Source organism: Salmo salar, chromosome 02 (assembly GCF_965601325.2).
Source record: "Salmo salar chromosome 02, fSalSal1, whole genome shotgun sequence".
In the NCBI taxonomy this organism is placed as follows: Eukaryota; Metazoa; Chordata; class Actinopteri; order Salmoniformes; family Salmonidae; genus Salmo; species Salmo salar.
Window position 1 is genome coordinate 74855344 of NC_138292.1, and position 16552 is coordinate 74871895.

The 16552-nt window shown below is 40.7% G+C and overlaps 1 protein-coding gene across 1 annotated transcript; it reads right to left on the reverse strand.

The window, feature by feature from the left end:
* Positions 1-30: 30 nt before the first annotated feature.
* On the reverse strand, positions 31-11444 carry LOC106564269 (NLR family CARD domain-containing protein 3). Its single transcript, XM_082967021.1, has 9 exons — positions 8412-11444; positions 5302-7716; positions 5157-5206; positions 5002-5053; positions 3142-4906; positions 2680-3021; positions 2381-2533; positions 1904-1950; positions 31-1471 (listed from the first exon to the last, which is right to left on the reverse strand). The coding sequence occupies exons 2-9, from the start codon at positions 5444-5446 to the stop codon at positions 933-935; spliced, it is 3093 nt and encodes a 1030-aa protein (XP_082823147.1). The 5' UTR covers positions 5447-7716; positions 8412-11444; the 3' UTR covers positions 31-932.
* Positions 11445-16552: the final 5108 nt, after the last annotated feature.

A 16552-nucleotide genomic window follows, 5' to 3' on the forward strand; every position in this document is an offset into this window, starting at 1 on the left:
GTGGCCCATGCAATGACTGTGCAGCAACACTGATGTTTTTTTCTTTAATGCATAAAACAATTGCATTACAGTATGGATGTGGTACAGACACCTTATAGTTAACCAAGCTTGGTTGAGAGCTTTTAAGGCCAAACTGTCACCAGATAGTCACCTATCTAACTTCCATCCAAGGTAGCTTATGGTATCTTTGGCATTAACCATTGTGTCCCCTACCATGACATTAAAGCCGAGGGACCTGCTCCGTTTGATACAAGAGAATACAGTCTTAACCCAGGGGTAGAAAAAGTACCCAATTGTCATACTTGAGTAAAAGTAGACACCTTAATAGAAAATGACTTAAGTATAAATGAAAGTCAAACCGGTAAAATACTACTTGAGTAAAAGTCTAAAAGTATTTGGTTTAAAATATACTTAAGTATTTAAAGTAAATGTAATTGCTAAAATATACTTAAGTATCAAAAGTTAAAGTTAAAGTATACATCTTGTCAAATTCCTTATAAAGTAAACCAGGCTGCACCATTTTCTATTTTTTTTAAACTTACGCATAGCCAGGGGCATGCTCAGACATAATTTACAAACCAAGCATGCACTTTGTGAGTCCACCAGATCAGAGGCAGTGGGGATGTTCTCTTGATAAGTGTGTGAATTGGACCATTTTCCTGTCCTGCTAAGCATTCAAAGTGTAATGACTACTTTTGGGTATTAGGGAAAATGTATGGAGTAAAAAGTACAATATTTTCTTTAGGAATGTAGTGAAGTAAAAGTAGTCCAAGTCAAAACTATAAATAGTAAAGTACAGATACCCCCAAAAAACAACTTTAGTACTTTCAAGTATTTTTACTTAAGTACTTTACACCACTGTCTAAACCCCTCTCCCACTCCACCATGTGACACAGCAAAACATGTCTGTAAGACTGTGTCGTAGGCTGTGACTATAAGAGATGAATGGCTGCGGTCGGAGAGTTCAGTCCAAACCCAAGATAGAGAGGCTCAGTGAATGTGGTGTGGAATGTATACAGATGGGTCAGTGTGCCCAATTGGTTGACCATGTAAAAGGACAAAGTGCCGGCCGGCCAATCCAGAAACACTCCTACCCTGTAGGGCACATGTGCTTTGATTTTGGGGAGCTGTAACCTGTGTAGAATTTCTTTGTGCTGTGCATGGCCCTGATACTTCGAGGTGTACAAAGTCCAAGAATTGGCATTGCATCCTAGTGTTACGCTTTCACCGGTTCCTTTTCTCTCTATTCCCTTGTAGGCCATGCCTATTTGAACGTTGTGTAGACACTCCACCTCCAGGTAATGCCGCTTGTCGAGGCCCTCCTTGCAAAGCACCTGGTTGCATTTATCAAACCTGTTTTGGGTGATGGGATACTGCTGATCCTTCCTCTGGCGCGTCACCTTCTTGTCCCCCTCAGACAGAACGAGGAAACCGTTCGCTGTGCTGGGGTCTAGTGTGAGTTCATATGCATCTGAAATGTGTTCAGATTAGAATTAGGTTTCAGTTGCCTGTGTCTATTAAAAATCTTCCCAGCATGAAATAGTTCCCAATCGATCTGATCGTGACGTCATGCTGTACAATTTATCACAGCGTGCAATTATTGAACTGGGAACATTTTCACGCTGGGATAAATTTTACGACATGTATTCTTTTTTATTTCACCTTTATTTAACCAGGTAGGCAAGTTGAGAACAAGTTCAAGTTCTCAATAACAACACAATCAGAACGATTGGGAACTCTTCTCACACTGGGAAGAATTTTACATGACAACCTGCAACACAAGCTTTGCTGTCACACGACACGTATCGGTACATCGGTACACCGCTAGATGTCAAAGATTCCAGAGGCCACTGTGAATTACTGTGTTCGCAAAGGTGATAATGATAGATGGATATTTACTCACATTTCTGCAGACCTGGTTTATTCCTGTTCTCTCCTCTATGCTCCAGGCTGAAAGACACAAAATAAAGAGGGAGGAATGAAAACCTGGAAATGCTCACACTACTCAGGCGATGCAGTATATTTTCTATTTATTTAACTAGGCAAGTCAGATAAGAACAAATTCTTATTTACAATGACTGCCTAGGAACAGTGGATTTCCCACTACAATGAACTACCTTGTTCAGCGGCAGAATGACAGATTTTTACCTTGTCAGCTCAGGGATTCGATCTAGCTACCTTTTCGTTACTGGCCCAACGCTCTAACCACTAGGCTACCTGCCGTCCCAAATTATATTGACACTAGGATGCAACAAGGGTCATAGCTAAAGGTAATTCACTAACAGATCATTGTTGTTGTTCTAATCTGTCAACGTTTATATCTACTTGTGAATATTTGATTTAGAAGCACATTAGCATTCTTTTACACAATCTAACTCACTTCAGCTTCAGTTGAAAAGGGAAATCCAATTCAATGTCTCCGAGGGGATTGTAGCTCAGATCCAGCTCTTTCATCTGGAAGGGGTCGGACCTCAAAGCTATGACCAGTACAGAGGACACGTTCTCAGGCAATGTGATCAAACAACCAGAGAGTCTGTAAATGAATAGGGAAAATAATTATGAAATAAACATTTGTTTCACCTTTAAAACTAGGAACATTGAAGAACCATCTATAGCCACAAGTCAGCAGAGTTCAGTGATTAAGGCAAACCCTTAATGTGTACATACTGCTGTACATACCTCAGTGCCTGCAGCGTGCAACGCTCGTAGAGGGCAAAAGCAAGGGACTCCAACCCCAAGTCCCCAAGGTCATTGCAGCTGAGGTCCAAGGTCAGAAGCTTCGAGGTGGGACGAATTAGCACTTTGCAGAGTTCCTTGACACCTTGCTCTCCAACATTGTTGTGGCTGAGGTTCAGAGTTTTCACCTTGCAGTTGGCGTTCCACAGCCCATCACAAAGGCGTTTCACCCCTCCATCGCCCAGGTTGTTGTGGCCCAGATCCAGGACTGTAATACAGGAATTCTGAGATCGGAGAACTGAGGCCACAGTTGCACATAGTGGTGTCATATGACAACAGTTGAGCCTGTGAAAGAGTTCAAAGTTGCTGTTTTAATCTTTTCAATTTGAACATCACAATGCAAACTTAAAACATGTTTGATAAACGCACTTAATGTTATGATACACATTTCACAGTGATACTTACAGTGCTGTAGTGCAAGACCGCAAAGCAGGAGCCAGTCTGTAGAAACCCTCCTCCGAAGTTTGTTTATTCCTGAAGTCAAACTCTTCAGGCTTCTCTGACATGAACATAAAAGCCAAGAGAGAGCACTGAAAGGGAGTTAGCGGTGTGTCTGAAGACGATACTTGGTTGTCATTCTGTAGTATAGTGTGGTCCTTCAGCTCAAGCAGACAGTGGATCAGGTTGATGCATCTCTCTGGGGAGAGGGACTTTCTTTTCAACACCTTGATGTATCCAATTAACTTCTTGTTGTGTTCTGAACTGCTGAGTGTCTCTCCCAGAAGTCCTTGAAGGAGGTCCCGGCTGGAGTCGTGAGAGATCCCGATAAGGAAGCGTGTGAAAAGGTCCAGGTGTCCATTTTTACTATCTAATGCACTGTCCAGAGCACCTTTGAGAAAATATAAAAAATCAATCGGAGTGCTTCCATTCTTCTTTTTGATTAAGGCTTTCACCGAGTCAATCCTGCGGTTTTCAAATTCATGAAATGCGTACAGAGCTGCGAAGAACTCCTGAACACTCAGGTGTATGAAACAGTACAGTTTCTTGGGATACAGTCCATGCTCTATTTGTACAACTTCAGTACACAGGCCAGGGCATTTAGCAGCATCCATTACACTAATACCACAGTCCTTCAAGTCCTGTTCTGTGAACTGCACATTTTGAATTAACAGGTTCTGATACGCTAGCTGTCCCAATTTGAAAATGACATCTTTGTTTTGCTTCAAAATATTTTCTTTACCATCTTCATGAGTTGAACCGTACTTCTTAAAACTGACAATTGTTTGGTTCACTAGATAATGGATGTACAATTCAGTAAGGGTTGTAGGTAAAGATCTAGACTTTGGGCCGACTTTACCCAGGATATCCTGAAAAACAGTTGCTGCTATCCAGCAGAACAACGGTACATGGCACATGATGTAGAGGCTCCGGGTTAATTTAAGGCCTGAGATGATTCGACTGGCTATCAATGGATCACTGATTTTCCTTGTGAAGTACACATCCTTTTGTGAATCATTGAACCCTCTGATCTCTGTCACTCGATCACGACTCTCTGGAGGGATCCGATTGGCAGCTACTGGACGAGAGGTTATCCAGAGGAGAGCATTAGGGAGAAGATGGCCAGTGATGAGGTTTGTAAGTATAACATCCAGTGTAGCAGACTCTAACACATCAGATATAGGAATGTTTTTTTGAAACTCCAGTGGCAGATGGATCTCATCCAGGCCATCAATAATGAACAAAATCTTATGGTCATAATATAGCTTTATGTCTATGTCCTTAAGTTCAGGGTATAACACCTGAAGAAGTCCATGCAGGCTGCATTGCCTATGTTTAAACAAATTTAGATCCCGTAAAGAAAGAAGAATTAAAAGGTCTAGATGTTGATTCTCTTTCCCATCTGCCCAGTCCAGGATGAATTTCTGGACCGCCACAGTTTTCCCAATGCCAGCTACTCCCTTTGTCACCACACATCTGATGGGTTCTTCTTCATCATGCTTGATGATATCTTGACATTTTATGACAGAGGCCTCCGAGGTGTTTTGGAGGTGTGCGGTTTCAGCTTGCCACACCTCATGTTCTTTATTGACGGTGGCAGAATCACAAGTGACCATATAAGTCTCTGTGTAGACCTTGTTAAGGGCTGATTTACTTTGTGTCACACCCTCTAGTATGGTCCCGTACCTCTTCTTAAGGGCTAATTTGATCTTGCCTTTGAGGCGAATGGTGTCTGCAAAGAAAAACAAATATATATATTACTTTGGGTGAAATTAATGGATTGTCTTGTTTTTTCTTCATCTGAGGTACCAGCTGAATTTGACTTACTTTCTTCCTTCTTGCTCTGGTCATTCAGTGGCACCAGTCTTGGTTGAGTCATCTACAGGAAGTAAAGACAGAGCAGTAGATACATTTCCAAAACATGTAGAGCAATCTTATGAAGATTGTGTATAATAAATTATATCACAAAACCTATCCATTACCTGGTCAACCATCTCCGGTCCAGGGTCCACACCTGTCTGCCTGGCATGGCCTAGAGAGAGGGAACATTTTATAAAACACCATCAAGTGAAAACGGTAAATCAATCAAATCAAACTATCTTCTGTCCGGAGATGAGCTTCTCTCACCGTAATAAACATTCAGGTCCCCTTTAACTGAATTCCGAGTTGTTATTGGTGCAAAAATATTGCTTCTATTAGTTGCTGTGATGGAAGTATGTTCAGCGAGTGCTCCTCCAGCCTGGTTGGCCTCAGACAGCGGTGTTACATCCATCGCCGTTGGTGTAGGAAAAGAAACAATAACAGCTTAGCCTCGTCATCACGTACACATCTAGAGGGGATATTCATCTCTCACTGGAATTAATTGACAATGTATTTACAGTACCAGTCAAAAGTTTGGACACCTACTCATTCAAAGGTTCTCTATATTTGTACTATTTTCTACATTGTAGAATAGTAAAGACATCAACTATGAAATAACATATGGAATCATGTAGTAACCAAAAAAAAGTGTTAAACAAATCAAAATATATTTTATATGAGATTCTTAAAAGTAGCCACCCGTTGCCTTGACAGCTTTGCACACTTGGCATTCTCTCAACCAGCTTCACCTGAAATGCTTTTCCAACAGTCTTGAAGGAGTTCCCACATATGCGGAGAACTTGTTGGCTGCTTTTCCTTCACTCTGCGGTCTAACTGTTCCCAAACCATCTCAATTGGGATGAGGTCGGGTGATTGTGGAGGCCAGGTCATCTGATGCAACACTCCATCACTCTCCTTCTTGGTCAAATAGCCCTTACACAGCCTGGAGGTGTGATGGGTCATAGTCGCACTAAGCGCAAACTAGATGGGATGGCGTATCGCTGCAGAATGCTGTGGTAGCCATGTTGGTTAAGTGTGTCTTGAATTCTAAATAAATCACAGTGTCACCAGCAAAGTAGCATCACACCTCCTCCTCCATGCTTCACGGTGGGAACCACACATGCAGAGATCATCCGTTCACCTACTGCATCTCACAAAGACACGGCGGTTGGACTCATCAGACCAAAGGACAGATTTCCCTTTGGTCTAATGTCCATTGCTCGTGAATCTTGGCACAAGCAAGTCTTCTTCTTATTGGTGTCATTTAGTAGTGGTTTCGTTGCAGCAATTCGACTATGAAGGCCTGATTCAAGCAGTCTTCTCTGAACAGTTGACGTGTCTGTTACTTGAACTCTGAAGCATTTATTTGGGCTGCAGTTAACTCTAATGAACTTATCCTCTGCAGCAGAGGTAACTCTGGGTCTTCCTTTCCTGTGGTGGCCCTCATGAGAGCCAGTTTCATCATAGCGCTTCATAGTTTTTGCAACTGCACTTGAACAAAGTTCTTGACATTTTCCGGATTGACTGACTTTCATGTCTTAAAGTAATGATGGACTGTCATTTCTCTTTGCTTATTTGAGCTGTTCTTGCCATAATATGGACTTTGTCTTTTACCAAATAGGGCTATCTTCTGTATAACACCCCTACCTTGTCACAACACAACTGACTGGCTCAAACGCATTAAGAAGGAAAGAAATCCCCTAAATTAACTTAACAAGGCACACCTGTTAATTGAAATGCATTCCAGATGAGCACAAACCCACCGTCGCTGGACCAGACAGGAATGGCAAAGAGTGCTCTTCACTGACGAGTCGCGGTTTTGTCTCACCAGGGGTGATGGTCGGATTCGCGTTTATCGTCGAAGGAATGAGCGTTACACCGAGGCCTGTTCTCTGGAGCGGGATCGATTTGGAGGTGGAGGGTCCGTCATGGTCTGGGACGGTGTGTCATAGCATCATCGGACTGAGTTTGTTGTCATTGCAGGCAATCTCAATGCTGTGCGTTACAGGGAAGACATCCTCCTCCCTCATGTGGTACCCTTCCTGCAGGCTCATCCTGACATGACCCTCCAGCATGACAATGCCACCAGCCATACTGCTCGTTCTGTGCGTGATTTCCTGCAAGACAGGAATGTCAGTGTTCTGCCATGGCCAGCGAAGAGCCCGGATCTCAATCCCATTGAGCACGTCTGGGACCTGTTGGATTGGAGGGTGAGGGCTAGGGCCATTCCCCCCAGAAATGTTTGGGAACTTGCAGGTGCCTTGGTTGAAGTGTGGGGTAACATCTCACAGCAAGAACTGGCAAATCTGGTGCAGTCCATGAGGAGATGCACTGCATTACTTAATGCAGCTGCTGGCCACACCAGATACTGACTTACTTTTGACCCCTCCTTTGTTCAGGGACAGATTCCACTTCTGTTAGTCACATGTCTGTGGAACTTGTTCAGTTTATGTCTCAGTTGTTGAATCTTATATTCATACAAATATTTACACATGTTAAGTTTTCTGAAAATAAACGCAGTTGACAGTGAGAGGACGCTTCTTTTTTTGCTGAGATATATATATACACACATACATACACACACATACACACACATTTTTTTAAAGCCCATTATGCCTACCTGTTGGTCATCCACCTCCTCGTTAATGGCAGTTGAGGTCAGATTTCCATCGTTCTCATTGCCTATGGACGAAAGGCGTTTCTTTATCTGAACTTGGTGAAAAACCTGCCAATAATTTACCACCCTTTTTAGTTAAAGGTCGACTTTGGGCACGAAAAACTGTCCAACTCCTCTTCCTCAACCTTCAAACAGAAATGGGGTGTGCCTTTGCTGGTTCATTGATGTGTAATTTTTGTCATGCGCGCTGCGTTTGATGTAGCTAGTTTGCTAGCTAAACTAGCCACTGTAGCTAGCCAGTAACTCCTCCAGTATGTGTTGACATCATTTCACAGGGTTTGTTTTGGACGGAAGCTGTTGTGATCGTTAAATGAAACTTTTGTAGCCAAATATCTTATTATTGTTTTCTTATTTTGTTTATAAAGTTTAAAGCTGTTATTTTTGCGGTTTTGCCCAAAGTCAACCTTTAAAGGAGTAGGTTCAATCTGGGTCCAGGAAACCGGCCCATAAAACACAGAATAACCCTGCATAGGTTTAACAGTTGTAAAATAATCACACACACATTTTTTAATCTGAGGGGAGTTTAACCTACCTGATATGTTCATATACTGTTGTACCAATTATGAAATCATTTGACTAGTAGAAAAACATAAATGCTACTGAGTAAATACTGTAAACCAGGTCAAATAAAATGCATCTAAGAATTCCTCCTGCAACAAAACATTGAGTATTAATATTGAGTATTAATGCCTATACTCACCCTGCCGTCTATGTCTCCGTTTACGCCGACCTTTGATGCGTTTTAGAATTGAGGACACAACGTCACTAGCACCTCCTCTATACGTGTCTGTAATAACTGACACAATGGCTTTCACGTCCATCCTCCTCACACTGACGTCATACATCTTCCTCAGACGGCGTTTAAATCGTTTTAACTTCCTTGAACTCAAACGCATCAATTTGGATTCCATGCTCCTCATCTTAAAATAAACACAAATAAATAAAAAGGTATTTAAAGTGGAACTGACATGAAATCCTATTACCATCTGTTCATATACACCCCCAGGAAGGACACCTTTTAAAATATTTTCTGACAAGCGAGCAATTAGATATATTCATTTTCACAAATTCATAGAATGTTTGGGAATGACGTATAGTAAGGCATTTGTGAAAATTCTAAAGCGATAGTGAGAAAGCAAAATCAAATAAAATGTTATTGGTTAGATTACTTGTTAGATATTACTGCATGGTCGGAACTAGAAGCACAAGCATTTCGCTACACTCACATTAACATCTGCTAACCATGTGTATGTGACAAATAAAATTTGATATTTGTCCAGCCTTAGCTGCTATGCTTACAGATGTGCATAATATGATGCAACCCAAATCAAAAAGTATTTAATAACAAAAACGTACCAATAGTTTTTTTGCACTACATGGATCACCAGTGTGGTTGAATGCAGCATAGCTGTATGGTGCACTCAAAATGTATTGTAGTTGAGTAGCCAGCCTAGGCTCCAGCTCTAATGTTGCTGTAATAGTTCTACATGTTTCTCCTTTGTGTGGTGTTTTGTTGCAGGTTTAGGTTTTTTTGTTATTCATTGTCAAGCTTTTAAAACCGAAGACTGACTACAATATTTTAGCAGCCTTGCTAGGACTGTGGCATGTGTGTGTTCACTTTCCCTTCGCTGTGCGCTGTAAACGGGACACACGAAAGCAGCGCAATTGAAGTTGAATTCACTGATGCATCAGGTTGTAATTTCATAAAGTAGATGACTCAACTGTTGACTCATTTATGTAGACCCACTTGTGTGCCCTATTCGGCCCGCGGGCCTTGTTTGGCACGCTGCCACCAGCCTATTAGCTGGGTTATGACTGACTTGTGATCATTTCCCTTTCTAGTTGGATTGTATTGACATGCCCAGCCTTACAGTTTTTGTTGAAAATATTGAGTAATTGAAACAAACAGTTTTAATGTTTGTACTTTTCTCTTAACTAATGTCTGTGTTCTATTCATGTGCTGTTCTAATAACCAATTTCTGTGTTCATGCAAGTGGCTGACTGTACAAATCCTCACTTATCAGTAGCTGCCATTTGGCAGTATGCCCAGACGTTGTTTTGAGAAGATCTCAGTTTCAAGGTCTCAGCTTAGAGAGAAAGACTCCTCGTGAGGTGTTGGTATGTCACATGTTATGAACCAGTATTGGTTGGTCACATGAATGAAACAAAACGCTAATGATGAATGAATCATGCTAAATCATGCAAATATAACTTGTCTGTGTATAGCCGTATATAAGACACCTGCTGGGACTGCCCCAGCAGAGCTCCTGATTGACATGTGTACTGTTGTGCATTGAGTTGGTCTCCAGCACGCTGACAATAAACAATGATTCAGTTAAGATTGACTTTGAGTGTCCCTGTGTAAGAATTTCCACGACACAGTGCATCCCCATTGGGTGGAGGCAGCAAACAATGTACCAGGCCAGCTGTGATTTACCTCATAGCAACATTTTTATGGACTACCAATAAATGTGATGGTGAATTATACTAATCATGCATTGAACTGCATCCATCTTTTCTGCCAACAATACCTTACTGTACTTCATGAATTTTTACTCAAATATAACCTATTTTTAAAACCTCTTCTATAAAGTTGGTTTTGAGGCATAAACTAGGAATTTGATCTTTTTGACTGGTATTAGGATTGTCTGTTTCATATCTGCAAAGTAGTTAAAATGCTGTCAGTTCCACTTTAAAGTACATACAGTCTGGTTATTGTTACTCTCTATTTCACAATGTGAGTAGCCATGTGAAGTTTAGGCCTGTACCTTCAATCCCTTATCCCTCCCTGCCCTGGTTTATTATTTGGTTTAATGTGAGAAATTCATGCAGGTCATTTACCTGGGATGATAATAACTAGTACACATCGTAGCAAACAGCTGCAAAACATTCAGCAATGAAAATTAGAGTTTATATTGGACAAATTCAGGTAAGTCCCTCCCCGTGTACTTCCTAGTTAAAACACCCCCAGAACAGGTAGACTTTAATTATCCCTGTCTTAGTTCACCTTCTTAAACACGTAAATAATGAGTCATGTAATCTTTGTTGCTCATGTATCAGCAAGTACTTTCAATGCTGTGTGTGGCCTACATTTCCAGAACCACACTCACCACTAAAAAGGACAAGCCGGCAAGAGCCAATAATCGAGAACCTATGCTCTCTTGAAATGGCGCGCAAAAACTAAATCCTACATTTGAGCTACTGTGCAATATGGTTCAAGCCCTACAGCCATGATGAATTGACTAAAGTAACTTTATGAATTATTTAAATGAACGACTTAATACTAAACTTCTTGGTTTCCTACTGTATTGGCTGCACAAAAACAAGCACATTTCCTTGTTGGCCTCAACACAGACGCAAACATGGGCATGGAAGGACAATGAAGCTTTCAGATAAAGTGCATTATTCAACGAATAACGTTAAGTGAAATTCAATCAGACAGTAAGTTATAATGAAAGACAAACAGTTGTTTCACTCACATCTAGACTACTTTAAAAAGTGTTACCTGCCTTCAGATTTGGTGATTTCCCTGCTCAGCTCCAGGAAAGTAGCCTATTAGCCTAACATAAATTAAATTCTGCCAATAAAGCTTGTCTTTCTGACTGTGTTGTAAGCACTTTTTTTTAAGCTCAACTTCTCGACGAATGTATCAAACGCCGTTGGCTAAAATAACTCATATGGATATAACAGGTGTGAGGGGGGAAAAATGGCGATAGGTGCATTTCTAAGAGCCTGGCTGACACGCAAACAATGTGTCACCCAGAATATCAGAGCCTGCCTCCTCAGCGTGGGAGGCGGGTGGAATTCAACTTGGGGCATTCAAATGGATCGCCGTTTGGGTCATAAAGCACGTGGTCAAAACGTGATATTTTTAATGCTACGCGTGTAAAGTAAGCGGGTGCAGGCGCTAAATGCACGCGTTGAGTTAACGCCTACACGGTCAAATAAGCGCGTGCAAATGTGCTAAATAAACGGCTGCAAGCGGTCCTGCACACTTCTAATTAACACCTACAGCTGCTAAATATACACGCTAACTTTTGTCTTTGAAAATTGTTGTTACTGAATCATACAGTTTATCAGCTAGTTTACAGTGGAAGGATCTGTTTCTCATCACTGGCTATAAAATTCAGCTAACATTAATCTAGCACCAGGATCAGCAGTGCTTAGCATAAACTAAGTCAGATACTGGCTAGCTAATTTAGCTAACATCGGTTGCCTCGAACCCCAGCCATGTTATATCATATAGTTAGCATCACACTCTGACTGGCCATACTGCTAGCCGCAGTGAACATCGCAGTCTTGTGTTTTATTAAGAAAAAACATGCTGAAAAAACATGTCAACCGTAACAGCCACGGAAACACATTGGACTATGTCAATACTATCGAGGTAAATTACATACTAGCAAGATTGTTGCTTGAATGCAGGGCCAGGCATACATAGATTAGACAACGGAGATACTCCAAAAACATAATGTTCAAAATCCTGCTAGTTTTCGATTTTTGGACTGTTTTGGACAATACCTAAATGTGACTAATAGGCTAGTACTGAAGCAGGACATGTTTTTTGTTGTTGTATTTAATTAAGCTAAACAACAGCTGAAGGTAGGCAACTTCTTCAGCCTGACTGGCTGTCATTTCAATGCTAGCGTTAGCCGTGCTACCTCTCGATTAGCATGAACACACTGAAAAGCTCACAAAGCAAATTTGGCCAGTGACAACCTTGTAAAACCTTTGCTAACATCTACAACATATCAACTTTCGAACAGAATATTCTTTAATGTGCACGTTCACTTCGTTTTCAGAATATTTACATCCCATTGAAGCCTATTAGGGTAAAATAACACCTTCCGGCATATACCCAGTACGATATAGTACTGCTTCAAAGGAATAAGGTTTCTATTCCTTCGGCTTTATTTTCACACAATTGTGTCTTGCAGAAGGGAACCATAAAGAGGAGCTTGGAGTGGGCAAGGGGTAGGCTGATAAAGCAGCAGAGAAGTCCTGATTCATCAAGTATCACGCTTAATTCTGGTGATTCTCATCTGGTTGGCATGCACAACACTGCAAGGTATGCACCATTAAACCCAATCAAATATCCAATGTTATTAAAACATGTATCCCAATCTACAGTCAAGCAACGTTTAATGTCAGTTGTGCGTAAATGTTATGAACTACAAACAGTCTATGGTTCTTGGAGTCAATGAATCAATTGAAAGTGACAACAATTAAACATTATTTTAAAACCACTGTGCCAGTAAAGATGACAAAGGAATCTGCTCTTATGTTTCTGTTAGAATTTTTCCATACACTTCAATCTGACACTCTTGTTAATGTTTGACGTCAGGCAAAACGTCTTCACCTACCGTAGGATGGAGAGCCACTGGTTGGCAGTTTTGACTGCAGTGTCTGTGTGGGTGTACCAGGAAAGAACGTTAGAAGTTAGGTCCCCATGATATCGCAGCGTCTTACCATCTCCACTGCAGCCCAGTTGATATCGATTTTAAAAACTGGAACAATAGATATCGTGTAGCACATGGTAGCAAAAATTCACTGGACCAACTTCAGTTTGCTTATTGTCCCAACAAATTTGTCAATTATGGATTTTACATACGTCAGAGTGCGTTTTCTTTTATAGCTCTGCTTTCAACACCATCCTGACCCACAAACTGGTTAGCTGACTCAGGCCTCTGGGTGTAAACCCTGTAATAACAAATTCGATTTTTTACATTATCACAAGAATGTGTATCCCCAGAATGGACGCAACACCTAAACATGCTGACAACCCTACCATGGTACACCTGATCACCAGTACATGAAGGAGCTGTGGGACCTGACATAAGGGTGATAGGACAACAGCCTCAGCGTAAGCAAAACGGTGAGACTTAATGACCATTCTCCCATCTACTGTACATTACCATGGAGATGATCAGCAGCTTCAAGTTCCTGGGCACCCTGATATCCTTTTCTGCCCTCAGTCACTTCACTCATAAAGTCCCACCAGTGCTTCTCCACCACCCTCATCAACTTGCTGCACCACCTCCAATGTACCAACTACAGTGTCTGTTGCTATGGCCATAACACATGTAAATGAAATGTCCATATTTACTGTAATATTTATTTATGCTAACATTGCACATATTGTAACATTATAGTCCCCTTGACATACACTAGGGGCGGCAGGTAGCCTAGTGGTTAGAGCATTGGACTAGTGACCCAAAGGTTGCAAGATTGAATCCCCGAGCTGACAAGGTAAAAATCTGTTGTTCTGCCCCGAACAAGGCAGTTAACCTACTGTTCCTAGACCGTCATTGAAAATAAGAATTTGTTCTTAACTGACTTGCCTAGTTAAATAAAGGTAAATAAAAAAAATACACGACTTAACTACTTTGCATAATGCTCAGTTTACCCACTAAGAAATCATACATTTATTAAAGCTGCATTATGTATTACTGTGTCCAACTTTTTTTGCTGATGGCCGATCCTGTTGGAAACTTTCATAATATCAACCGTTTTGGGACACATCACCAATTAAGATTGGCTGCAGTATTTTTACTACATAGTCATGCAATAAACATTTTGGATAATTCCCCTTAAATGAATTCCCTTTAAATCAAATACAATTTTATTTCTCATATGCTCCGAATACAACCGGTGTAGACCTTACAGTGAAATGCTTACTTCCAAGCCTTTAACCAACAATGCAGTTAAGAAAAATACATACAAAATAATAAATTAAAGTAACAAATAATTAAAGAGCAGCAGTAAAATAACAATTGCGAGGCTATATACAGGGGCTACCGGTACAGAGCCAATGTGTGGGGGCACCGGTTAGTCGAGGTAATATATACATGTAGGTAGCGTTATTAAAACCTGTTGGGGCTAGGGGGCAGTATTTGCACGGCCAGATAAAAAACGTACCCGATTTAAACTGGTTACTACTCTTGCCCAGAAACGAGAATATGCATATACACATTTGGATAGAAAACACTCTAAAGTTTCTAAAACTGTTTGAATGGTGTCTGTGAGTATAACAGAACTCGTATGGCAGGCCAAAACCTGAGAAGATTCCATACAGGAAGTGCCCTGTCTGACAATTTGTTATCCTTCTGTTGCATCTCTATCGAAAATACAGCATCTCTGCTGTAACGTGACATTTTCTAAGGCTTCCATTGGCTCTCAGAAGGAGCCAGAAAGTGGAATGATGTGTCTCCTGTCTCTGGGTCGAAAAACAGCAGGAGATTTTGTGAGTGGTCAGGCTGGGAACAGTGACACTGGAGATGCGCGTTCATGAGAATTCTCCATTTCTTTCTTTCAGCCTTTGAATGAATACAACTTCGCTCGGTTGGAATATTATCGCTATTTTACGAGAAAAATTGCATAAAAATGTATTTTAAACAGCGTTTGACATGCTTCGAAGTACAGTAATGGAATATTTAAAAAAAAATTGTCACGAAATGCGCTCGCGCGTCACCCTTCGGATAGTGACTTGAACGCACGAACAAAATGGAGCTATTTGGATATATCTATGGATTATTTGGAACCAAAACAACATTTGTTGTTGAAGTAGAAGTCCTGGGAGTGCATTCTGACGAAGAACAGCAATGGTAATCCAATTTTTCTTATAGTAAATCTGAGTTTGGTGAGGGCTAAACTTGGTGGGTGTCAAATTAGCTAGCCGTGATGGCCGGGCTATGTACTCAGAATATTGCAAAATGTGCTTTCGCCGAAAAGCTATTTTAAAATCTGACACCGCGATTGCATAAAGGAGTTCTGTATCTATAATTCTTAAAATAATTGTTATGTATTTTGTGAACGTTAATCATGAGTAATTTAGTAAATTCACCGGAAGTTTGCGGTGGGTATGCTAGTTCTGAACATCACATGCTAATGTAAAAAGCTGGTTTTTGATATAAATATGAACTTGATTGAACAAAACATGCATGTATTGTATAACATAATGTCCTAGGAGTGTCATCTGATGAAGATCAAAGGTTAGTGTTGCATTTAGCTGTGGTTTTGGTTTTTGTGACATATATGCTTGATTTGAAAATGGCTGTGTGATTATTTTTGGCAGGGTACTCTCCTGACATAATCTAATGTTTTGCTTTCACTGTAAAGCCTTTTTGAAATCGGACAATGTGGTTAGATTAACGAGAGTCTTGTCTTTAAAATTGTGTAAAATAGTCATATGTTTGAGAAATTTTTGAGGTATTTGTATTTCGCGCCAAGCGATTCCACTGGCTGTTGACTAGGTGGGACGCAAGTCACTGATTCCAGGCTGTATCACAACCGGCCGTGATTGGGAGTCTCATAGGGCGGAGCACAATTGTCCTAGGTCGTCCGGGTTTGGCCGGAGTAGGCTGTCATTGTAAATAAGAATTTGTTCTTAACTGACTTGCCTAGTTAAATAGAAAAATAAATAAAAAATAAATAAAACATGTATGTGTGTGTTTGTGTGTGTGTGTGTGTGTGTGAATATGTATGAATTGAAATAATAAAAATGTATGTGAATTTTTTAAATCCAAAATTGTTGCAGATGGCCCCTTTATAGCCTACATGAAGAAATAACTAAATAAGTAGGCTACAGTTTGAAGTCAAATGTTGTGTTTGTTTATTGAAGTGACAGGAAACTCACATGGTGTCCATTTGACACGGCTAGTCTATTTATTAGCCTACATTAACCCCTGCTGGCGTAAACTGTTTACTGCAGGGTAAATAGACAATCATTAGACAATGAGCATCATCATACAGAGTTATTTATTGACATCATCAAATCACAGCATACACACACAGCAACTCAGGTTTGGGGAAATTATCAGTCCTAAAACAATAAAAGTCTAT

What these genes read in the sequence shown, in the direction of transcription:
- LOC106564269 (XM_082967021.1), bottom strand. Translation starts at nt 5,446, where the DNA reads ATGGATGTAACACCGCTGTCTGAGGCCAACCAGGCTGGAGGAGCACTC. An exon ending in CCAGAGCAAGAAGGAAGAAA is followed by an intron (nt 4,907 to 5,001) that starts GTAAGTCAAATT and finishes TTTTCTTTGCAG; the next exon opens with ACACCATTCGCCTCAAAGGC. An exon ending in CCTTTTCAACTGAAGCTGAA is followed by an intron (nt 1,951 to 2,380) that starts GTGAGTTAGATT and finishes TGTGTCTTTCAG; the next exon opens with CCTGGAGCATAGAGGAGAGA.